This window comes from Pteronotus mesoamericanus, unplaced genomic scaffold (genome assembly GCF_021234165.1).
Source record: "Pteronotus mesoamericanus isolate MK-2021 breed Mesoamerican mustached bat unplaced genomic scaffold, CSHL_Meso_final contig_1, whole genome shotgun sequence".
Classification (NCBI taxonomy): domain Eukaryota; kingdom Metazoa; phylum Chordata; class Mammalia; order Chiroptera; family Mormoopidae; genus Pteronotus; species Pteronotus mesoamericanus.
In genome coordinates this window covers 1,729,013-1,748,520 of record NW_026554998.1, presented here as the reverse complement: position 1 = coordinate 1,748,520, position 19,508 = coordinate 1,729,013, and the positions used below count along the sequence as shown (strand labels likewise).

Genomic DNA, 19,508 nt, shown 5'->3' with positions numbered 1-19,508 from the left:
TCGTGGCCCCAGGGCCAGGACCAGACACCTTTCGTTTAGAGAACTTCTACTGGGAGCCAGGCCCTGAGCCAGCCCCCTGGAAACCCCAGCTGCAATGGGCACAGCTCTTGTCCTCAGGGAGCTGACAGTCACAGGAACAGTGAAACATGGTATCCGGGATAGCAGTCTGTCGGGGCAGGGCTGGGGCACTAGGAGTTGTTAGTCATTTCTCCTGGGCTCGGGGAGCGGCCTTCTTAGGTGACGTCATCCTTCAGGTGCGTCCTGACCCATGAAACAAGGGGTGCTGGGTGGCCAGGCCAGGACAGGACAGGAAGGGCACTCTTGGCAAAGGGAATGGCTTGAGCTCAGGAGCTGAGTCAGTGGGTGTGAGGGGAGAGGGATTATATTCCTGGTGAATTGAAATAAAAAACCCAAATGGCGGCTGATAGGATGTGTAGGTCAACCTAACACAAGCCTAAAATGGTAAAAAAGGCAGAGGACAAAACATGTTTTAAAACACCGAGAAAAAACATCCAGGATACATTCCGGGTGTTTTTTATTGTCTTCTTTATACTTCCCTGAATTTTAAAATTTACAGTAATTGCAGGTGTTACCTGCTGCCCGCGCACTTGTCCATCTGCAGGGGGCGCACACGCAGACACACTCCCGCCGCCAGGTTCATGGGCGGGGCCTCCCAGGCCCTGTGGGACTGACGATTGGCTAAATTGGCCGTCCGTCAAGGCCTCCCGCCCCCGCTCTACGTCACATGACGCAGCCCATCATGGCGGTCGGAGCGCGGCTCCCCGGGCCCGCCGTTCCGCAGGGCTGCTGCCGTTGCTGCTGTTGAGAGGCGGTGGCGGCGGCGGCGGCGGCGCGGGCGGGAAGGATGGTGTTTCCGTGGCCGGAGCGGCGGGTGCGGACCAGGAGCCGAGCTCAGGCTTGGCCGAAGCGACGCGCGCTAAGGAGCAGCCGGCACGGGTGCCGCTGAGGCAGCGTCGGGAGGCGGGAGCGACTGACAGACTGACTGACGGAAGGCGACCCGAGAGCCGGCCCGGGGACCGTGCCTTGGACGAGATGCCGGGGCCACCGGCGTTGCTGCTGTTGCTGCTCCTGGCCGCTGGCAGTGCCCGGGCCATGCCACTTCCGCAAACAGGTGCAGGTGAGCGGGCCCACGGCGGGGACGGGGCTGCGGGGACCCGGCTGCGGGACTGCCGCGACCCGGGGAGGAGGCAGCAGGCCGGGTCCGGCCTCGGCGCCGGGGACTCGGAGGGCCTGCCGGGGCGGCAGGCCCGGGGAAGCGAGCGATTAGGATTAGGGAGGTTTCTGCCGCAGGGGCGGGCTGCCTCTCCAGGGCCGGAGCGGGGGCGAGGCGATGCGGTTGGGCTGGGGAGGGCGGCGAGCGCGGTGCCGGCGACCGACCCCTCCCGGGGCGGACTGCGGTGCCGGCTCTAGACCTGTTGCCTGAAGGTCCGCAGCCCACATCCCCTCCTGGCAGTTCTGCTTCCCTTTCCAGATGTCCCCTGCCTCGTGTGAGTTTCTCACATCTTATGATAAGAACCGTTTCTTCGCTCTCCTCACGCTTAAACGCAAACGACTGGCGAGCTCTGCGGAGTTTCCTTCGTTCTCTGCAACTTGATCGGAAGTTGTACACGGATGTTAGACGCTGTGCTTTTCATTCGGATTGAATCTCTGGGGATGAGAAGGAAACAACCCTATAAATATTCCTATTTTAGGAAGCCAGTGATTAGAGCAGCAGCCTTTGAATAACTATTGACAAAATGGCCCAAGGGTGATTGTAGTTTCTATTTTATCTAAGTCAGTGTGATTTTCTTTCATTCTTTCCATTTTATCGGTGTCGTTTTCATTTGCGGTTTATTTTCCTAGATAAAACACTAACCCCTGAGAGCATTCCAAGTTGGGTCATTTTTTCTTTTTTAAAGGAAAGAAATCTAGGCTAATTTGTTATCATCCTCTGCTGCTTATTTTTGAAATGAAGAGACTGAAATTTCATAGATTCTTAGATTTTTTTTTTTTTTTGAGTTGCAATAGACCTTAAAGAAAATTTAGTCCAGGTTCTTTATTTTTCAGTTGAAGACCCTGAGGCTGGCAGAGGGTGGGAGGGGGTCAAATGACTAACCCAAGGTGACAGCTGAATTGTAGGCAGACTCAGAACTAAGCCCAGGTCTTACACCCCCCTGTGGTGTGATTCCCGTCTCGGAACTGTTTAGGAATAGTCCTGAAGGCAAGGGTTATTTTAGAATGATGTTAATTGGGTGGAGAGTGTGGAAGTTACTGTCCCCAGCAAAGACGTATTTTTCAAACTCATCTGCAATGAACGCTGGATGTGACTGTTCCCAGAGCTGCGCACCAGGCTATGCCATTGAGTGCCCTTCCGCTGAGCAGTCACTTACCATCGTACCATATAACATATCACTGAAGTTGTGGCACCGCCTTCGAGCAAATATTTGTAAGGCGAATTCTGTTTTCTGATCTGATAGATAAGAAGAGTATTATTAGAAGGGTGTAGGCAGCCCAGGTAAGAGTCACAGAAGGCATCTGGGAAGTGAAAAAAGACTGCATGGAAAGATGTTGATGTTCTTATTGAAAGATATTGATGGCGAAGTTGAAAATTAGCCCTAGAGTAAGATAGTGAATAAAAAGTAGAAGGGATTCAAGAAGTTTCCAGATGGCTTTGCACTTAATTGAATATTTATATATTTTGAAAAAGATTCTGTGTGGGAACCTATAGAAATGTGCCTTCCTATAAACCTCTTACCATGCTTTTTTGTTCCATTCTTTTACTGTTTTATGGTGGGACGTATAATTTGTAAAATCTTAAGTCTTTTGGAGTGCTGTAAAACAGTTGGGGAAAGTTAATCCATAAATAGAAATATAAAATCTTGAAATAAATAAAGCATAAATAAATATTTGGTGATTTATAGCAGCTTTTTGCAGATTTTCTCTTCATATTCTGTTGCTTGGAAAATGTATAGTTAAACAAGTGGCTTATGAATGACAGGTAAATAGAGTTAAATTCTATGGAAAAGATGCACAATCACACATAGATTTGGGGGTTTGTATTTCCATCTAGAAGAGATTATTAATCCTGGTAGCAGAGGTAGGTTCTAGACCAAGGAAAATAAAGAAACCTTTGAGCGAATCCTGGTAAGTGAGCTCACTGGTTAAGAAAGAAGAACCCCTTTGAATATACAGGGTCGATGAAAGAGCAGTTAAACGGGCAAGCTTATAATTATCTGGAGGCTGTACGCCATATGAAGGTAGGGCTGGCCATTATCAAATTAAGGACAGAGCATTGCATAGGGTCTTTTGCATCCTTGGTCCTATTCTTTCTACTTAAAGTGCAAACTGGTTAATAGTGCCTCGGAGAAAGGATGGCTTATCAAACACAGGTTGGAAAAGAGTATTCGAATTTTATCCTTTGGCCAGCCTATTTGCATGGGGAAAGAAATGAGGCAATTTACTAAAATTTAGCATTGAAATTGAAATTCATTTGTCCAGGGTTGGTGTTTTTTTTTTGTTTTTGTTTTTGTTTTTGTTTTGGTCATCCAACATCATTTCTGGTGCAGAGGCTGAAACAAGTATTTACCCATTTGATCATAATAAAACTTTGTAAACATGTAGATTGCCTTTGCCCATTAGAGGCAAGAAGGCCTTTCTCGGTTGAACTGTATTTTGGGCCTCTCTCTCGGGGAGCCTCCCCATCCTCCCGGGAAGCCTCCTTTCCTGCGAGTCCGTTGCTGCAAGGCCCTTGTTGCGTGGGCTGAGGTCTTGCTGGCCCTCGCTAGGAAGCTTATGTAGAGGAAGCCCACCGTTTTCACACAGTTAAATTACCAAACGAAGATTGCAGTTAAATTCTTTTCTACAGATCATAGTTATCAGATTATCTCTCTCTTAGAAAACATGCATGTGCCTTTTATTAGATTCTCTGAATTCGCATCATAAAGAAATGTCTTGTCCGTGTGAAGGCATTCCTCTTGGACCGCATTTATTAATATTAGTAGTGGGTCGACAAGGAAACCACGTCCATTGTTCTGTGGCATATTAGGTCACGGAGTACAGAGGAAGCTTTTAGCAGTGCCAGATAAAGGACCTCCCGGAAGCTGGTGAAGCCGGTGGGACTCAGCTACTGATTAAACAGCAGCTTGTGAAACCGGGGCTCTTGTTTTAGATTAAACACACAGATTTGTATCTTGAAAAAGATTCCTGAGGTGAAGGTAGTGTTTTGTAAAGAATGAATTTTTGTGTTTATTATAACAACTCCTGAAAAATAAAAAGTATTTTTAATAAGCTTTCTATGTAAATGATGTCAGGATTTGTAGCTATAAAGCATGAGAATTGGTTTAGGTTGGGAATGTTGTAATTCCTTTCAGTTGGTGATATTTTGGGGTTAACTGAATATGCTTGTTTGCACAGTAATAGGAAGTCTGTACAACAAATTTGTAGCGGATAAGCATTGAAGTTATCAAATTCCTACAGTTTTGCTGATATCAATGTGCTGTTTATGCAGCTCTTGAAATTTAGAGTCCTTGGGCCCTCTGTGTCCCCTGTGGGCTGTGTCACTTAGATAACAGCTGTGCAGGAAATAAAAAAGACTTTGCAGTGTAAAGAAGGGGTGACCAGGGTTCTGAAACAGTTCAGTGAGTCTTCAAAAAGTCCTTGTAGATGGAACGTAAAAAGGACGCAGGTTTTCGGTCTAGTTGAGAGCAGGGGTCATGAACCACTCATAGAAGAGCAGGTATTGTAGACGGAACCTGGACTTTGGAGTTGGTCTGGGTGTGAGCCTGCTCTGCCACTTCGGTAGCTTTAAGACTTTGGGCCGGTTACTTGACCTCCCCAAGCTTCTTAGACTCAGTTACTACAACAGGATCCTGATAATGTTTACCTGAAGGGTTGTTGGGCAGGTGAGATAGTCCCCTCTCTGTGGTATGACACTGTGGTATGACACGTCTGCTCTGTGTTGGACACTCAGCAATGCAGATTTCCCGACTGCCTCTGATCTGTGCGTTTGAGGGGTCATCATAGAATGGACTAATGGTGGGTGGTATGGCTTCAAAGAAGGAACTCGAAATGGAATGCCTAGAACTTGCTGGACTTAAAGAAATCTTCATTACTCAGAACAATTTTTTTTATGATAAGTGAAGACCAGGCCCTTTAAATCTAGCCTAAGTATGTTATATAGGCTGGTATTGTAACTTCTTGAAATTCATAATGTTGGAGAATTATGCTAGGAATTTTTAAGATGATCTGGATTAGTCTGCTTTTATGTAATAAGCCTCCTTTTAAACATCCAGATGACTAAAGGTCTTGCATGTCAACAATGGCTGGTTTTAATTTAAAGGAACCCAGAGCAATCTAAGTTGAGTCAATCCCAAACAGAACTGTACACTTACATAAAGCACCCCTGAAGGCAGCGCGTCACCCCGGGCCAGCACAGGGCGGAGGCTGGCCTTGGGAAATGTCATTTGCAGAGATGACTGGGATTGTCTCTTCCCCCTCTTTTAAAATCATGTATTTTTGCATTCTCCTAGCTGTGCTTTACTCTATTTAAAATATTCATTACTCGGAAATGAGGAAGGGAATATTAAAGAAAGGAGGAGCTGGACGGACATTTCTGGTCTGAACCAGACCGCTACATCTAAGGTGGCTTTGAGATTCGATTCTCAATCTTTCTGCGAGTTTTCTTACGAAGACCCTATTGTAAGAGGAAGCTGGGGGAATAGGGTGAGACCGGTGTGTCGGAGGAAAATATTGGACAGAGTGAAGTATTTTTAAATTGTAGCAAGTGACTAATTTGGAACCACGGCCTGGCATTACAGTTATTTGCCACAAAGAACAGGCGTATCAGAAAAATAACTTCACTATTTCAAAAAAGGTTGTTTTCCTTCGCCAAGGTTAGCACAGTGCAAAGAGTCCAGATTTCATTTGACTTTGCTGTGATTCAAGTGGGGCAAGAGAAATGTTGATGCCAAATGTTTCAGGTGCTGGGGAGCTCTTTATGGCCTCAGTTTCCCCACTAGTCCTCCGAGATCCCTGCCGCCGAGGAACTCCTGGAGTGTTGACTTCTGGGACAGGGTGTTCCGTGGGTGCAGGTTGCAAACATCGGAACTTTTCATTTTCATTTCATCTCTTTAAAATTTTGACTTACGTGACTTTTTGAGATATAGAACATGTTGGTACACCTAACACATTTTTATAGTTTGTAAATAAGTAAGTTTCCATGAAATGGAAGGGATGTAAAGAAAATTTACTGATGGGCAAGCTGTGTAATCAAAAAAAGTTTGGATTTGTTGTATCAGTCTATGGTTTGCATTTGGCAAATGCCGTTGTTTAAGTTCTGCCTCTTCACTCAGATTGCGAGGACTGGGTCTTACATTCTTAGCGTTTCTAGCTTGCATGCTGTCTCACGGTCTGTAGGTTGATGATCAGTAAAAGTTTGTGGGTGAGGATGGTCAAGATGATACTGGGGAACTTGTGTGTGCGCGTGTGTGTTTTAGAAGGAGTGGATGTAAGCTTAGAGCCCCTGATCCTTCCAGAAACCTTGCTTTTCCCCCAGCCACCGCCTGGAATGAGGCCACGGATGCTGTTCGTTTGTTTGTTTGTTTTTTAATGATGAACTCTTTTAGAACAATTTCAGGTTTACAGGAAAGTTGCAAAGGTAGTACAAAGAGCTCCTATGTGTCTTTTACCCAGACTTGCCTCATGTTAACGGGTGACACTAGTGTAGCACATTGGTCCCAAGCAGGGCCATTACTAATACATCATTATTAACTGAAGCCCATCCTTTATTCAGTGTTTGTAGTGTCCCCTAAGTCCTGTTTCCACTCCAGGACGCCATGTCACATGTAGGTGTCCTGTCCCCTTAGGCTGCTCCGGCCTGCTCTTTGTTTTGATTATCTTGACCGTTTTGAGGAGTCCTGGCCGCGTGTTTCGGAGCATGTCCCCCTGCCGGCGTTGGTCGGCTCTTTCCACCTGTTTAGACGGGGGCTGGGTGTTCTGGGGAGGGACGCCACGCACGTGAGGCTCCGCTCAGTCCCTCCTGTCGCGGGCGCGTGCTTTCAGCACGACTGCCGTCGGACGTTTCATCTGAACTTTTACCAACTAAAGAGGATGCCTGCCATCCCTTTCATCAGATTCCAGCCCCCCTGAAATCACTCTCACTAAATCCTGAAGCCTAAGGGGCTTCCTCCCTTGGTCACCGGGCTGAGGTGCTGTTGGTCAGCTTTCTCCACTGCAAAGTTACCTTCTCCTCCCTTTGCTGTACCAGCGACGTGCACAGCCGGCGCGGCAGTGGTGGTGAGTGACTCGCCCTGCCTCCCTGAGGGAGAAGTTGAGACATGAATCTTGGAACTCTTCTGTAGGGGGGTTTAACAGTTCCCCCCATTTGTTTCTTTATTCACTTATATGTCAGTATGGACATGTGGATGTTGATACCACACTTTGGGTTATAATCCAATACCATGTTATTTATTTTGCTGCTCTCATGTTACCAGGTTGGCCATTGGGAGCTCTTTCAGTTGGCTCCTGTGTCCTGTTTGGGTTTTTTTTTTTTTAAACATCAACTGTACTTTCTGATACTACAAGGAGCTATAGGCTCATCTTGTGTGTTCCCTGCTCCAGCCCTAGGATCATCCACTTCTCCAGCCTGTTCCTTTTGTCGGAGAATGGTATTAGGGACCAGGATCTGGCACTGGACTTGCTCACTGCTCCTGGGACATTTATAATAGTGTTTAAGTCCTCTCTTTCCTGTATCTAATCCTAGGTGTGGGAAAAAGAGAGAGTGAGATTTTGGAGGGACAAAGGACCTCTTAGAGACAGGTGACTTACAAGGGTCTTGCTCATGTTTTCTGTCACTTGACCACCTATTATTAATCAACTACTTACACCACCATAAATACTCTACACCCCATGTTTGTGATGTAATGATATTGACAGGAAGTTTTTATTTTAGAGCAATGGACATTTGAAAGGTGGATTTGCTTGACTCTCTCCTAGAGTAGCCTCATCTCTAAAAATATGAGGGAAACCTCTTTGGCTTAGGAATTGAGTTATTTTGAAGGGGTCTGTCGGCTTTCGAAATTGTTGAAAGGGATTATGGGCATCTCTTTTAATCGGTGAAAGTTCAGATCACATGTCTGAAAGCAGGTCTCTTGAAGACCATGGGTGGTAGGCTTGTTTTAATCTGTTTACAGAGCTTTTCTCTTTTATTATGGAAAATTTCAAGCATACACAAAAGTAGAGGAAATAATATAATGAACCACCCTGTACCCATCAGCCAGCATCAATAATTTTTAGTTTATAGTTAATCTTGTTCACTTGTACCCTTCCCCGGCTCAGACCCTGTTGCAGTGATTAAGTCCCAGCTATGGCATCAGTTCAGCTGAAAATGTTTCAGGAAAAAGTAAAGATGTTTTTATAAAACAGGGTTACGTCTTCCAGATCACCTATGGATTTGTAGGAGTGCAGGTTTTTGAGCCCCAAGCAAACCAACTGAATCATTTTTCTGGAGATTGGCCTGGAAATTTGCATTTACGGTACTTTTCTGGTGATTTCTCTGGCCCTATGATACAAATATTTTATCTTCTAGTAGAGACAAAATAATAGCAGTTATTTAATATAAATCTGTTGGCCTGTAGAATTAGTGAGATTCAAGGAAGGAAGAACTATGTACACTAGAAAAAAATTCAAATTAATGTCAGCCCCTAAAATCTGAAGAGGCCGCTCCTCCGGACCACTGTGCAGGAACATTGTTCTGAAGAATCCTCCTGTGAAGAGCACCTGTTCTGTAACCACAAAGGAATGTAAACACTCCAGGGCAGCTCCATGTAGCTTTGATATATTTTTTTTTAACTCCTGCCCCTTCTTTGGAAGTCAGTATGAATAATAACCTCTTTGCGTTTTATAAATATCCTGTATAAATAATCAGAAAATACTGTGAACTGGTAGCCTGACAGTGAGATGCGGCACAGTGAGCCGAGAACCTTGTGCTGTGGACGTGCGGGGCCTGACCCCCAGGTGCTGCCCACTGCGGCCCTGCCAGGTCGGGGCTCCACGCTGGAGCCGGTGTAGCCCGGCGACACTGCTGACCCTCCAGGTCGGAGGTGTGCGCGCGGTGAGCCCTGGCTCGTGACCGGCACAATAGCTTGCAGGGTTAGTTTTTTCCCAGTACAATGTCATGGTAACAGTTTGGTTTTTAAAAAGTTTATTTTTTTCAAACTAGTTGATTTTGGAATAGCCTAGGGTTTGTAGCCTATTTTATATTTTTCAAAAGGAATTTTTTTAAAAAGCTAGTAGATACATTTTGATATCTTTGCAGTGATGTACAGTATATTGCTATGGTTAGCTAAAGAAGAAAGTAACCTGTCTCTGAAAATGCTACATTATAATGATTGCATAATCAGTTGGGTTTGATAAAGAACATCATAGGCTCACATAATTCATGACTTTCTTTTTGGCAACACGTATGCCTTGAATGGGAGAAAAGAATTTATTTACAAGCATCTATGATAGAGAACTTTGAGAGAAAAGTTACTCTTATCCCAAAGTGAAACCACTATAATTTAATTTTTAAAATCTTTTTCTTTCTCCTTTGTTCTCCATGCTCACAGTGCATCCCAGATACCTCTTATGTCCCTTTTTTTTTTTTTTTTTTATGGGAGGGGCGGCTATAGTGAACAGGAGGCTCGAGCTTGATATGATATAATTTATCAAATTATAAAGTTTGATATTTACTGAACTTTACTTATAGGAAGTAAACCTCTAAGATGTTGTGGACTTAGAAGATAGAGGAGGATGAGTTTGCGATCATTTTGTACATTTAAAATATCTATTTTAACAAACTAGTAATTGTGAAATTTTGTAGTTTCAGCTTTTTGTTGCAAAGCAGAAGTGTTGTGATCTGTTGGTTACCTCTCAGATAAGCCTCTAAGTTTAAGTTTTAATGTACTATTCACATTGCACATTCTTCCTCTGAACGCTCAGTAAACGCAACCTGTGCTCCTCTCAGAGGGGAAAACCCCCCTTCCCCCTGGCAGCGAGCCTCTAGAGTGGTTCTTTATGGCGGCGCGGCTGTTGCTTTCCGAGGACCCAGCCGACCAGTGAGAGCCCAGAGCCCCACTTGACTCTGACTTCAGGCTGTTATTACAACGCAGCAACCGAGCACTGATTGCTAGTGAGACACTGGAAAATAACAAACTTACCAAAATAGTCCCCTGGGAACACTCTACCCCTGGCCTGCTGTCAGAGTGCAGTCCGGAAATCTGTACTTTACCTTTTTCTTTAAGAAAAAACGAACTTTAACAAAAGATCTGATTACCAATATTAACCATATAGGCACATGGTAGACTCAACATTTTGGAATTATAAATCCTTGTAGATAGAACTTTAGAGCTGACGCGCCAGGCCACAGGCAAAGGAGCTGAGGCCCAGAGAGGGTAAGCGGCAGATTCGGCCCCTTGCCGCCAGCCAGTGGCAGGCCGGCTGCAGGAGGAGGGCTCCTGGCGTCCAGCCCGCCCTGGTCACCAGGTTCATGGCCTCGCGCTGTCAGCAGTGCTCTTACTGGTGCGATGCACGCCCCCAGCCTAATAATTCTAACCGTTGCTCCTCTGGATATTTATTTCCGTGTGGTACCTGAAAGTACTGAGGTGAGATTTACTCTCCTAAGGAGCCTTTGACTCTGTTGTGCAGAAGTTGTATTGGCTAAAGTTGTGTTGTGAATCCAGTTCTGCCATTGATTTGCCTGAACATTTGTGCAGATTTCCATGGGAAGCTGTATGGAAAGACAGGTGTGTCCGTTCCGCCAGACAGCGGTGCGCTGACATGGACGGTGTCGGGGAAGAAGCTCGGGAAACGGGCCCGGGGCGCCCACTTCTGGGACCGGTGCTGCCTGCTCCTGACTTGGCTTCCTAGACTACAGGGCAGCGTGGTTCAGAGCTGCCACAAACACCTGCGCACGGCGGGTCACTCCACAGCCTAACTGTGCCATCAGCGTCATCAAGGCTCTTGTTCACAAAATACTGTCCCTGCCATCATTTTCCCAGGCTGTGGGACACAGTCGTCTGACAGAAGTCCTCGGAACCGGACATTCCTGTGGCCAAACTGGGCCTGCCTAGCTGAGCTCTTCTCTGCTAACTTCCATCCTAGCCAGGGTCTTTAAAATTGGAATGAAACGGATGTTTGATTGCAAATTTTAGTGGCATGGGCTGAGAGAAACACCAACTTCACATAAAATGATCTCGTTCATAGGTATGCAAGTCAGTACTCAGATTGTATAGCCTTTCTAGCCTTTCTGCAAGTTGGGTTGGCTGACCTTGAAGATAATTTCTGAACAGGAACACTGATTAGCACACAGCACGGCTTGTTGTTCCAGGCCGTGGATACTCTGGCTCAGGGGTCTTTGTGGAATCTCTGATTCATCACCTAGATCATCAGTGCACTGTTTACTGTTCTACGTGGCTGGGTGTATTTAGTGCTATGCTTCATTTTCTCTTTCTAATGTTAGAATGCATCAGGGAGAGTCTAGATTATTTAACATGGATTTATTGTGACACTGAGAGGCAAGGGAAACATTTAGTGACTTACGATTCTTTGTACGGGAAGCCTTTATGAAAGGCAGGTCTTTAGTTTTGAGGTGTTAAATCGAAATGTGTGCTCTGCAATGATTGTCTAGTTTCTTTCCCTCAAGCTGTATGATGATGATTCATTTGACTAGGTCTTTGGGGTGTAAAGCTGCTTGTCAGAATGTTGGAAAAGGACAATGGACTTACTGGTCCCACCCTTAAAAAAAAGACAAAACCCAAAACGATGTATTTTAGAGGTGGCCTTGATGCCAAGACCAATTTGGACGATTGCTGGTCCTTAGCTTTCTTGAGTTCCACCAGGTTTCCTTTGTCAAGTCAGCCCAGGGGCCACCAGTTTTCATTGCCTAGTCGACACACAAACCTCTCATGAATTTCCAGAGGCAAGAGGCGAGAGAAGAGAGAAAACGGAAGAATAAGGCACGTGTCTGACAGTTGCCTTAACAGCTGGGCAGCCCATTCCCCTTCCCAAACCCCTGCGTCCTGGGCAGGTAAAGAGGAAGGCAGGCCTGTTGCCCGCAAGGAAGGCCCCGCGCCAGTGGGGGCGGTGTTCCCGAATTACTGACTCCACAGCGTTATGGGCGGAACTGAGACAGACCCCTGTAGCATCTCCTCCCTCACCCGGGAAGGAGGCTGTATTTGGAGATGAGGCCTTTAAAGAACTTAATGTGCTAAAACAATGCCATGAGTTCCTTAGCTGGGAGTCCAATATGATTTGTGTCCTTATAAGAATAGGCGATTTGGACACTCAGAGACATCAGGGGTGCTCACACCGAGGGAAAACCATGTGAGGACAGAGCGAAAGGACGGCCACCTATGAGCCAGAGCGGCTCGGAAGGAACCAGCCCTGCTGGCACCTTGATCCTGAACTTCCAGCCTCCAGAACGGGGAGAAAATAGATTTCTGCTCCTTATGCCGCCCAGCATGTGGTATTGCGTTGAGGCAGCCCGAGCAGACTAGTGCACAGTGTTCAGACTACAGCAGATTTAGAGTCACGTCTTAGAAAGCATCTGCTAAGATTCCTTTTTTACCCATGTTGGAGTGGCGGCCCAGGGCCTTGGCCAGCCAACAATGGAGCCCTGTCTCCCGAGTCCAGCCTGTCCTGGGGCTCCCACACAGGAGAGGCGCCTTTGGATCCTTGCACCAGCAGGGAGCGAATCTACTCCTACAGCTTCCGGTGACATGCGATGACATGGAGAGCGCGGTGTGTGTGAGTAAGCGCTCGTTATCACAGGAGAGCGTAAGTCAGGAAATCCACAATTGTAAAAAAGCTTTATTTTTTAAAGAGAACAACTTACTAGTTATACTTGTAAACATGAATGGCAAGCAGAATGGGTAGATGGAGAACGTTTGCAGGAGTTCCCGGAGGCCTGGGGAGTAAGTGACAAACCGCTAATAGTGGGAAGGGCCAGGCCCGCCCAGCGCGGTGTGCGGTGGGGTGTGACTAGTAATGGGAGGGAAATCTTTGCCAAAGAGGAGCCTAAAATTCGCGAAGGGCTGCTCCTGTTATAATATTGTCTGATTCTTAAAACATGAGTTTCTTTTGTTAACCAGAAGGTTAATTATGAATTTCTTTCTCCCTTCCTTGCTGGAGCTCCTTAGTTGGTGTCTCTCACTTTTTCCTCGTTTCCTCCCTGCTCCCCAACTTCTGCCTGAATGCCAGGCTCCAGGCTGGGCCCTGGGAGTTGGTGGTGGAGAACACAGGCCTGGTCCTGACCCTGTTTAGCTTGCAGTCCAGTGGGGAAGACATAGGCATTTAAAATTCTAGTGTGATAAACTCTACGTCAAGGAAATGCAGGATGCATTCGGGGTCCATCGGCAGGGACTCTAACCTGTGGGACCAGTTTTCAAGTTGAGATCTGAATGGTGAGGATGAATTAGTGGAGTGGTATCAATGGGTGAGTTCCTTGATAGGAAATACACATTTGGTCTTTGTCCCCCTTTCCCTGCACAGAGCGCCTAAAAAACCCTTGGAATTTCCTGAGTGATGAGGTGATGGGAGCATCTCTTGTTATCAGTAACAAGCCCCTATCAGCCATACCTGAATTTATGCTGCTGAAGTGGTGCGGGGTGGGCCCCAGGCAGCTTCAGTATGACGCTGGCCGCCAGAGGAGCCAGCCCTGTGATTGGAGGGTTTGAACTCTCAGTCCCGCCCGTTAGGACTGGAACCACTGGGTAACCAAACGGTGAATATGAGGAAGTGTCTCTTTATAAAAGTATATCAGCCAGTAACTGAAGGTGGATGACAAAATTAGAATATCAGCATTTTGCAGTTTCTTTTTAAAAAAAAAAATTTTTTTTTGGAGAGAGGGAAAGGGAAGGAGAAAGGGAGGAAAAGAAACACCAATATGTGAAAGAAATATCGATCAGTTGCCTCTTGCATGCATGTCAGCTGGGGACTGGCCTGCAACCCAGGCCTGTGTCGTGATTGGGAATCGAACCAGCAACCTTCTGCTTTGCAGGACAGCACCCAGCTGAGTCACACCAGCCACGGTGTATTTTGCAATTTCTAATGGGTTGAGTATTGATTATCATTTCTTTTTACCTGTGGACCTTTAAAATCTTTTATTTAACCCCAAAATGTATTCACAGGTAATTCTTTAGTTAATTACATGTGTGTTCAAGTTCTAATGGAAGTTCTAGGCAGGGATTTATAATGGTTGAATTAATACGCAGGTAGTACTCTGACCTACTCGGAGTCATTACTGAGAAATTGCATGCTCCAAATTACCTGTCTGTAAAACAGATAACAGGTACCTACCTCCTGGAGTTTCTCACTTATTATAAGGGTTTCTGCTTATTAAATCAAGTGCTAGGTATTTATTACAATGGTTTGGGAACCGTGACCCAGCAGCTCAGAGAATGCGGTCAGAGGTGCCCAGGGTGCTTTGGTCTGCGCCTGGGGGAAGCAGACGGGCGCCCTAGCCCTCCGCTTGCCCTCTGCCCAGCTCGCTCTGGTGAAGCTGCCTGAACGTCAGCGGACAGTCCTGTTGGCACTGGTGTTTTCCTCTAGTAGGTGATTTGTGTGACTTACCCATTTCTGAATGTCATAGACCAAGAATGTTGAAGGAAAACTGTCTTGCCTCATGGTGTTCTAACAGTTGTAATCAGGGACCTTCCAGAGGCATGGTCTGTAGTGGGACCGCGGCCGGGGGGGGGGGGGGTTTCAACTGCAGTTCCTCACGTGTGGAATTTACTTCCTCTCCGTGGCTTATGCACATCCATCTTACCTTCCATCCTGTGCTAGCTTGGTTCTAGTTCTTCATTTTATGGAAGTTTTTCCTTCATTGGTATATAGCTTTTAAAAGCACAGTACTTTGGATTAATCAAGAAGAACACAGTCAATAATATAGTTTTTAAAAGTGATTAAACTGTAAACATTTCTACTTAGAGCTTCCTAGAGAGTTCCTCTGCAGGCCGTCATTTGCAGAGTGCTCCGGGGGGGCCCCGAGGAAGTCTGCGCCCGGGAGCGGAGGCCCCTGCAGTGTCGAGCACGTGGGTCGGGCCGGTCAGTGAGAGGCAGGGCTAAGCGTGGCATCCCTGTTATCTTTACCACGGGTGTGGCTTCCCATGCCTACCTAATGACTCACAGAGGGCGGTTTTATGAGTCAGATCCAACTTTACAATAAATAGGTGGTGTGGGATGGTTCAAAGTTGTGGAAGAAAAGAGAGGAAAAAATAATTTAATATATGCCTGCTATGTGGAGTTGGGAGGAGAGCCCCAGAAGCATGAACCGTCTTAGCTGACAACGACAGACTTCAGTCCTTGCTCAGGTTAGGCTGTTTTTAAGTGTTCAAAGTTAACCTCGTTGAGGCAAAACAGTGTGGTATCCTGGAAAGCGCAGGGATTTATACTCAGTGCCCTGAAGCTGGAGTCTGGCCCTGCCACTCTCCCCCTTCGTGTGCTTGGGCATGTCACTGTCCTCGTCCGTGACAAGGAGCTCGTCCACTTCCCTCAGAGGTGTTGTGACGACCGGATGAAATCATCTGTAGGGATCAGACCTTGGATACGCTTGAAGGTGACACACCCTTATCCTGTGCCATCAAAGGAGAGCCTTTGCCCGTGAAAGCCAGTTTTCTGGTGCGCGATGCAGCCGAAGTTCAGGGATGTTAAAATACAGTGGACAAACTGCATTTTAAAAATAAATAAAATACAGTGGATACGAAAGTGCTTTGCTATAATAAGCGCCAGGAATCGTATTTAATTTTTATTGTGTGAGTCAGGGGAGGAAAAACAAAGCTAAAAGCATAAATACCAGTGCGGATGCCCAGGCAGAGCTGGATGTGAGGACAGGGGGCTGCAGGGAGAAGGGGAAGAAGGGGCCTGCCGGGGCCTCCTGCCTTCCTCGGAGGCTGGCCCTCAGGCCTCGCTCAGTCTAGTCTGGGAATGTGTGCGGTGTCCACAGCCAAGGAATCCTTCCTGTCTGTGAACCGTCACTTCCCCGCAGGTTGGATTTTGTAGGGATCACCAAGTCACTCTGTGTTCAGTGTGGATTTTCCTGTGTTAGGTATTTGTTGGTTTAGAACTTGCAGGTGCTTAACAACCCCTTGGTCTGACTACAGCGTATTGTTTGTGAGCAGGGTGGGCCTGCTGGTGGTGACGCGTGTTTCAGCGCTGCGGTCACAAATAGACCTTTTGTTACTGAAAAGGAGCTGGGTCCTGTTTGCAGTGGATTTTAGGCGGCTCTGCTCTTCACTGAAGTCATTTTATAGTCAAGAATGTCTTGCTCGCGTGGGAGTGGGGATTGGTTTTTCTTTTCTTTAGGTATTATAGTTTCACTGAAGAAAAACCGTGGCATCATTCATTAACTTGTCTCCGTGCCTTCCCCATGGGATATTTGAACACGTAATTAGCTGTAGATGAGGATTTTAAGGAAAAGTTTATTTCTGAACTCATTGTGATAATCATTTCACAATATATACCTGTATCAAATCATCACCTCATATGCCTTAAACTGACATCATGTTATATGTCAGTTATAACTCAATAAATCTGGGAGGAAATATTTATTTCTTCATAAAACACCCGTAGGTGAGACTTAACAGTTTGCTCTGAAGAAAATCTCAGCACAGCGCCAGTTGGATAGGACGTTTTCCAGAGGACTCCTCACAGAAAGTGTGACGCGGAGGTCTTTGTGCTCTAGGGAGGGTTACACACTTTTACCACAAAGGGTCAAATAGTAAAATATTTTAGTCTGTGACTCACATGCAGTGTCTGTTGCATGTTGTTTTGTTTTGCTTTATTTTGAAAACAGCCCTTTAAAGATGTAAAAATCATTCTTAGCTGCCCCCTGCCCCCCGCCGCTGCTGTGCAAACAGAGGTCACAGGCAGGGTTTGCAGACCTGCTCTGGTGGAGCAGCCCCGGATTATGACCAAGGCTCCTCGGAGAAGCGGCCGATCCCACAGCCGGAGGGAGGAGGATGGGAGAGGGCCCGGAGCCAACTGTAGTGCCGGCTCGGGAGGGCGTGTTGGAGGGTGGGGCCTGTCCTAAAGGCCCCGTGGTCCGCTGGGAAGAGACCCCGGGCCAAAGCTGCAACCACTTGAGCAACAAAATAATGATAATACTGGATCATAACCCCAAGAATGTAAAATATCTGTGAGTCCATAACTATGTGAGGGAGGAGGATCAAATCTTACTTACAGAAGAATTACAAATAACGAATGTAGAAGGAATGGGGTAGCTTTCACATATGCCTGCAGATCTGTGATGTCCCTCAGGATGTCCCCTGTGAGTGTGCACTGGGCTTTGGGACCCACTGTTAAGGAGTAGAAGTACGTAAGGGTTTCACAGTGGTGGAACCTGGCAGAAACCACCGGGGCTGAGTGAGCAAGGGTCACATGCCCAGGAGTAAACCATGCCCACGGTGTGCCCTTGATTTGATGTGACGAGAAGAGCCATTCCTTCTGTGCCGTTCTAGATCTTCTGGCACATCTACAACCTCAGTGCAGTCGTGAGGCAACCTGAAGGGAAGACCTTTTACACAGAAACTGCCCAGTTCTCTTCAGAAGTGTCCAAGTTAGGAAACACAAAGAAAGACTGAGAAGCATCAGGGATTGGAGAAGAGTAAGGGGACGTGATGACCAAATGCAATGTCTGTCGCCTGGATTGAACCTGGAACAGCAAAAGAACATTAATGGGAAACTGGGAAAATCCGAATAAAGGCTGAAGTTCAGTTAGCGGCGGTGTCCCTATGCCACTGTTGTGGCTCCGATAAATATATCGCGGAAACGCAAGCTGTTAATGTTAGTGGAGGCAGGTGGAGGGTAATGGCGTCTCTGGATTGTCTCTGGAACTGTTCTGTAAATCTAAGATTGTTTCAAAATAAGATTTTTTAAAGCCCTAACTTCTTATCCTGGATTGCTGAGTTTCAGCTTGAGCTTTTTAAGCATTATTTTATTAACTCCTGGTCCCATTTACATTTGGTGGAAAATATATTGATTTGTGTATTAAAGCTGATTTTGGAATGTCCATGTTGTTAACATTACTTATTTCTCTTTTCAGGGGAGTCACCTGCTGCAGAAGTTTCCTCATCTTTTGTGATCCTATCTGTGTGCACTTTTATCATATTAATTGTGTTAATTGCAAATTGTGTATCCTGCTGTAAGGACCCAGAAATAGACTTTAAGGTGAGCACAGATGGTAGGAACGTTTAAAATCATCCTCTTGACACATTTATCAATAGAATGGGTAAATGCCATAGTCCCTTGGGAGCAGGGGTTGGCAAACTTCTCTAAGACCCAGATAATAGGTATATTCTGCCACTGTAAATAGTAAATAACATGGGCCGTGCCGTGTCTTGTCACAGCTACTCAACTCTGGACTTGGCCATAGTAGTTCTAATGTCAGCCATAGACAACACAGAAGCAGGTGGTTGTGGCTGTGTGCCAATAAAACTTTATTTACAAAAATAGAGGGTTTGGATTTGGCCTGCTAAGCTGCAGTTTGCTCACCCTGCCTTCGAGCACCACTGACAATTCTGTTTTGAAAGGGAAGAATAAAGTGTGATGATTGGATCCGCTTGCTCCAAGGCCTGTAAGGAAGAGCAGGCTGGTTTCGACTTTCTTCCAAACCTCCGTGTGCTGCTGAGTCTGTGGTTGTCAAGGCTTTTGGGGCCAAGGGATCCCCCAGTGTGTGCTGGGTGTGAGGAAACCATCTTTCAGTTTACTTTGAACCCTACAGTTCCCTACGGGGGAGAAAGAAGAATGCGGCCTACTGTAAAGGCCGGCGCGGCGGGGGCGGGCGGGGGCGGGCGGGGCTTGCGCACTGTAGAAGGGCCAGTGTGGCCACGGAGGGGTGGGACCTGCTGGGAAAGCCGGAGCCTCCTGCCCTAGAACTCCCTCTGGCCCTCCTGCGAGTACGGGGGCCAGTGGATACTTGCGAGGAAGGAACGCAGGCGTGCAGAGAACGGGGTCCTTTATGTGAAGGCCCGTGGGCTGTGCTGGGGCTCTCCGGGGCCTGAGGGCCGCCGGGCCAACCTGGGGGAAACAGTCCGCTGTCTTCTAGCTAAAACCTTCTTTTGAGTGGATATGTGAGCCTTATTCCTAGAACCTCACCCCTGTTTCCATCCTGTGTCCTCTCTACCTTCAGCGTGGTGGCAGCTCTGAGAGGTAAGGACGCATGCTGTCCTTTCGGCTCCGTGTTAGCAGTGCACACACAGAAGGTTGAGAACAGAGGAAGGCCAGAGGAGAAGGCTCAGTAGCACGGTCACGTTCTTGACAAGATTCTACCCCAAGTGCATAGGCCTTACGCACAGTGGCAGCCCCGGGCCCTAGAGTCACGGCTGGCGCCTCTGCGGGCCGTGCTGACCATGCCACGTGGAGGCGCAGTCGTGGGCGGAGAACCTGGGTCCCTTGACTGCCAGTCTTGCCGGAGGACTTTGCCCAGACCCCTAGCCATCTGGGGGCAACCTCTAGCCAGTGTTGCGGAGGCTGAA

General features: G+C 46.9%; 1 protein-coding gene across 2 annotated transcripts in view; it reads left to right on the top strand.

Moving 5' to 3' along the window:
• Positions 1-756: 756 nt before the first annotated feature.
• The window catches only part of LMTK2 (lemur tyrosine kinase 2), a 56,043-nt gene continuing 37,291 nt past the window's right edge, over positions 757-19,508 (top strand). The window contains exons 1-2 of one of the 2 annotated variants that reach the window (XM_054568878.1): positions 757-1,132; positions 18,077-18,201. In XM_054568878.1, coding sequence (XP_054424853.1) covers positions 1,054-1,132; positions 18,077-18,201 — 204 coding nt within the window. In that variant the 5' untranslated portion in view covers positions 757-1,053. Of the gene's footprint in view, positions 1,139-18,076; positions 18,202-19,508 lie in introns of both variants that reach the window. The other variant, XM_054568821.1, reaches the window with a different exon arrangement.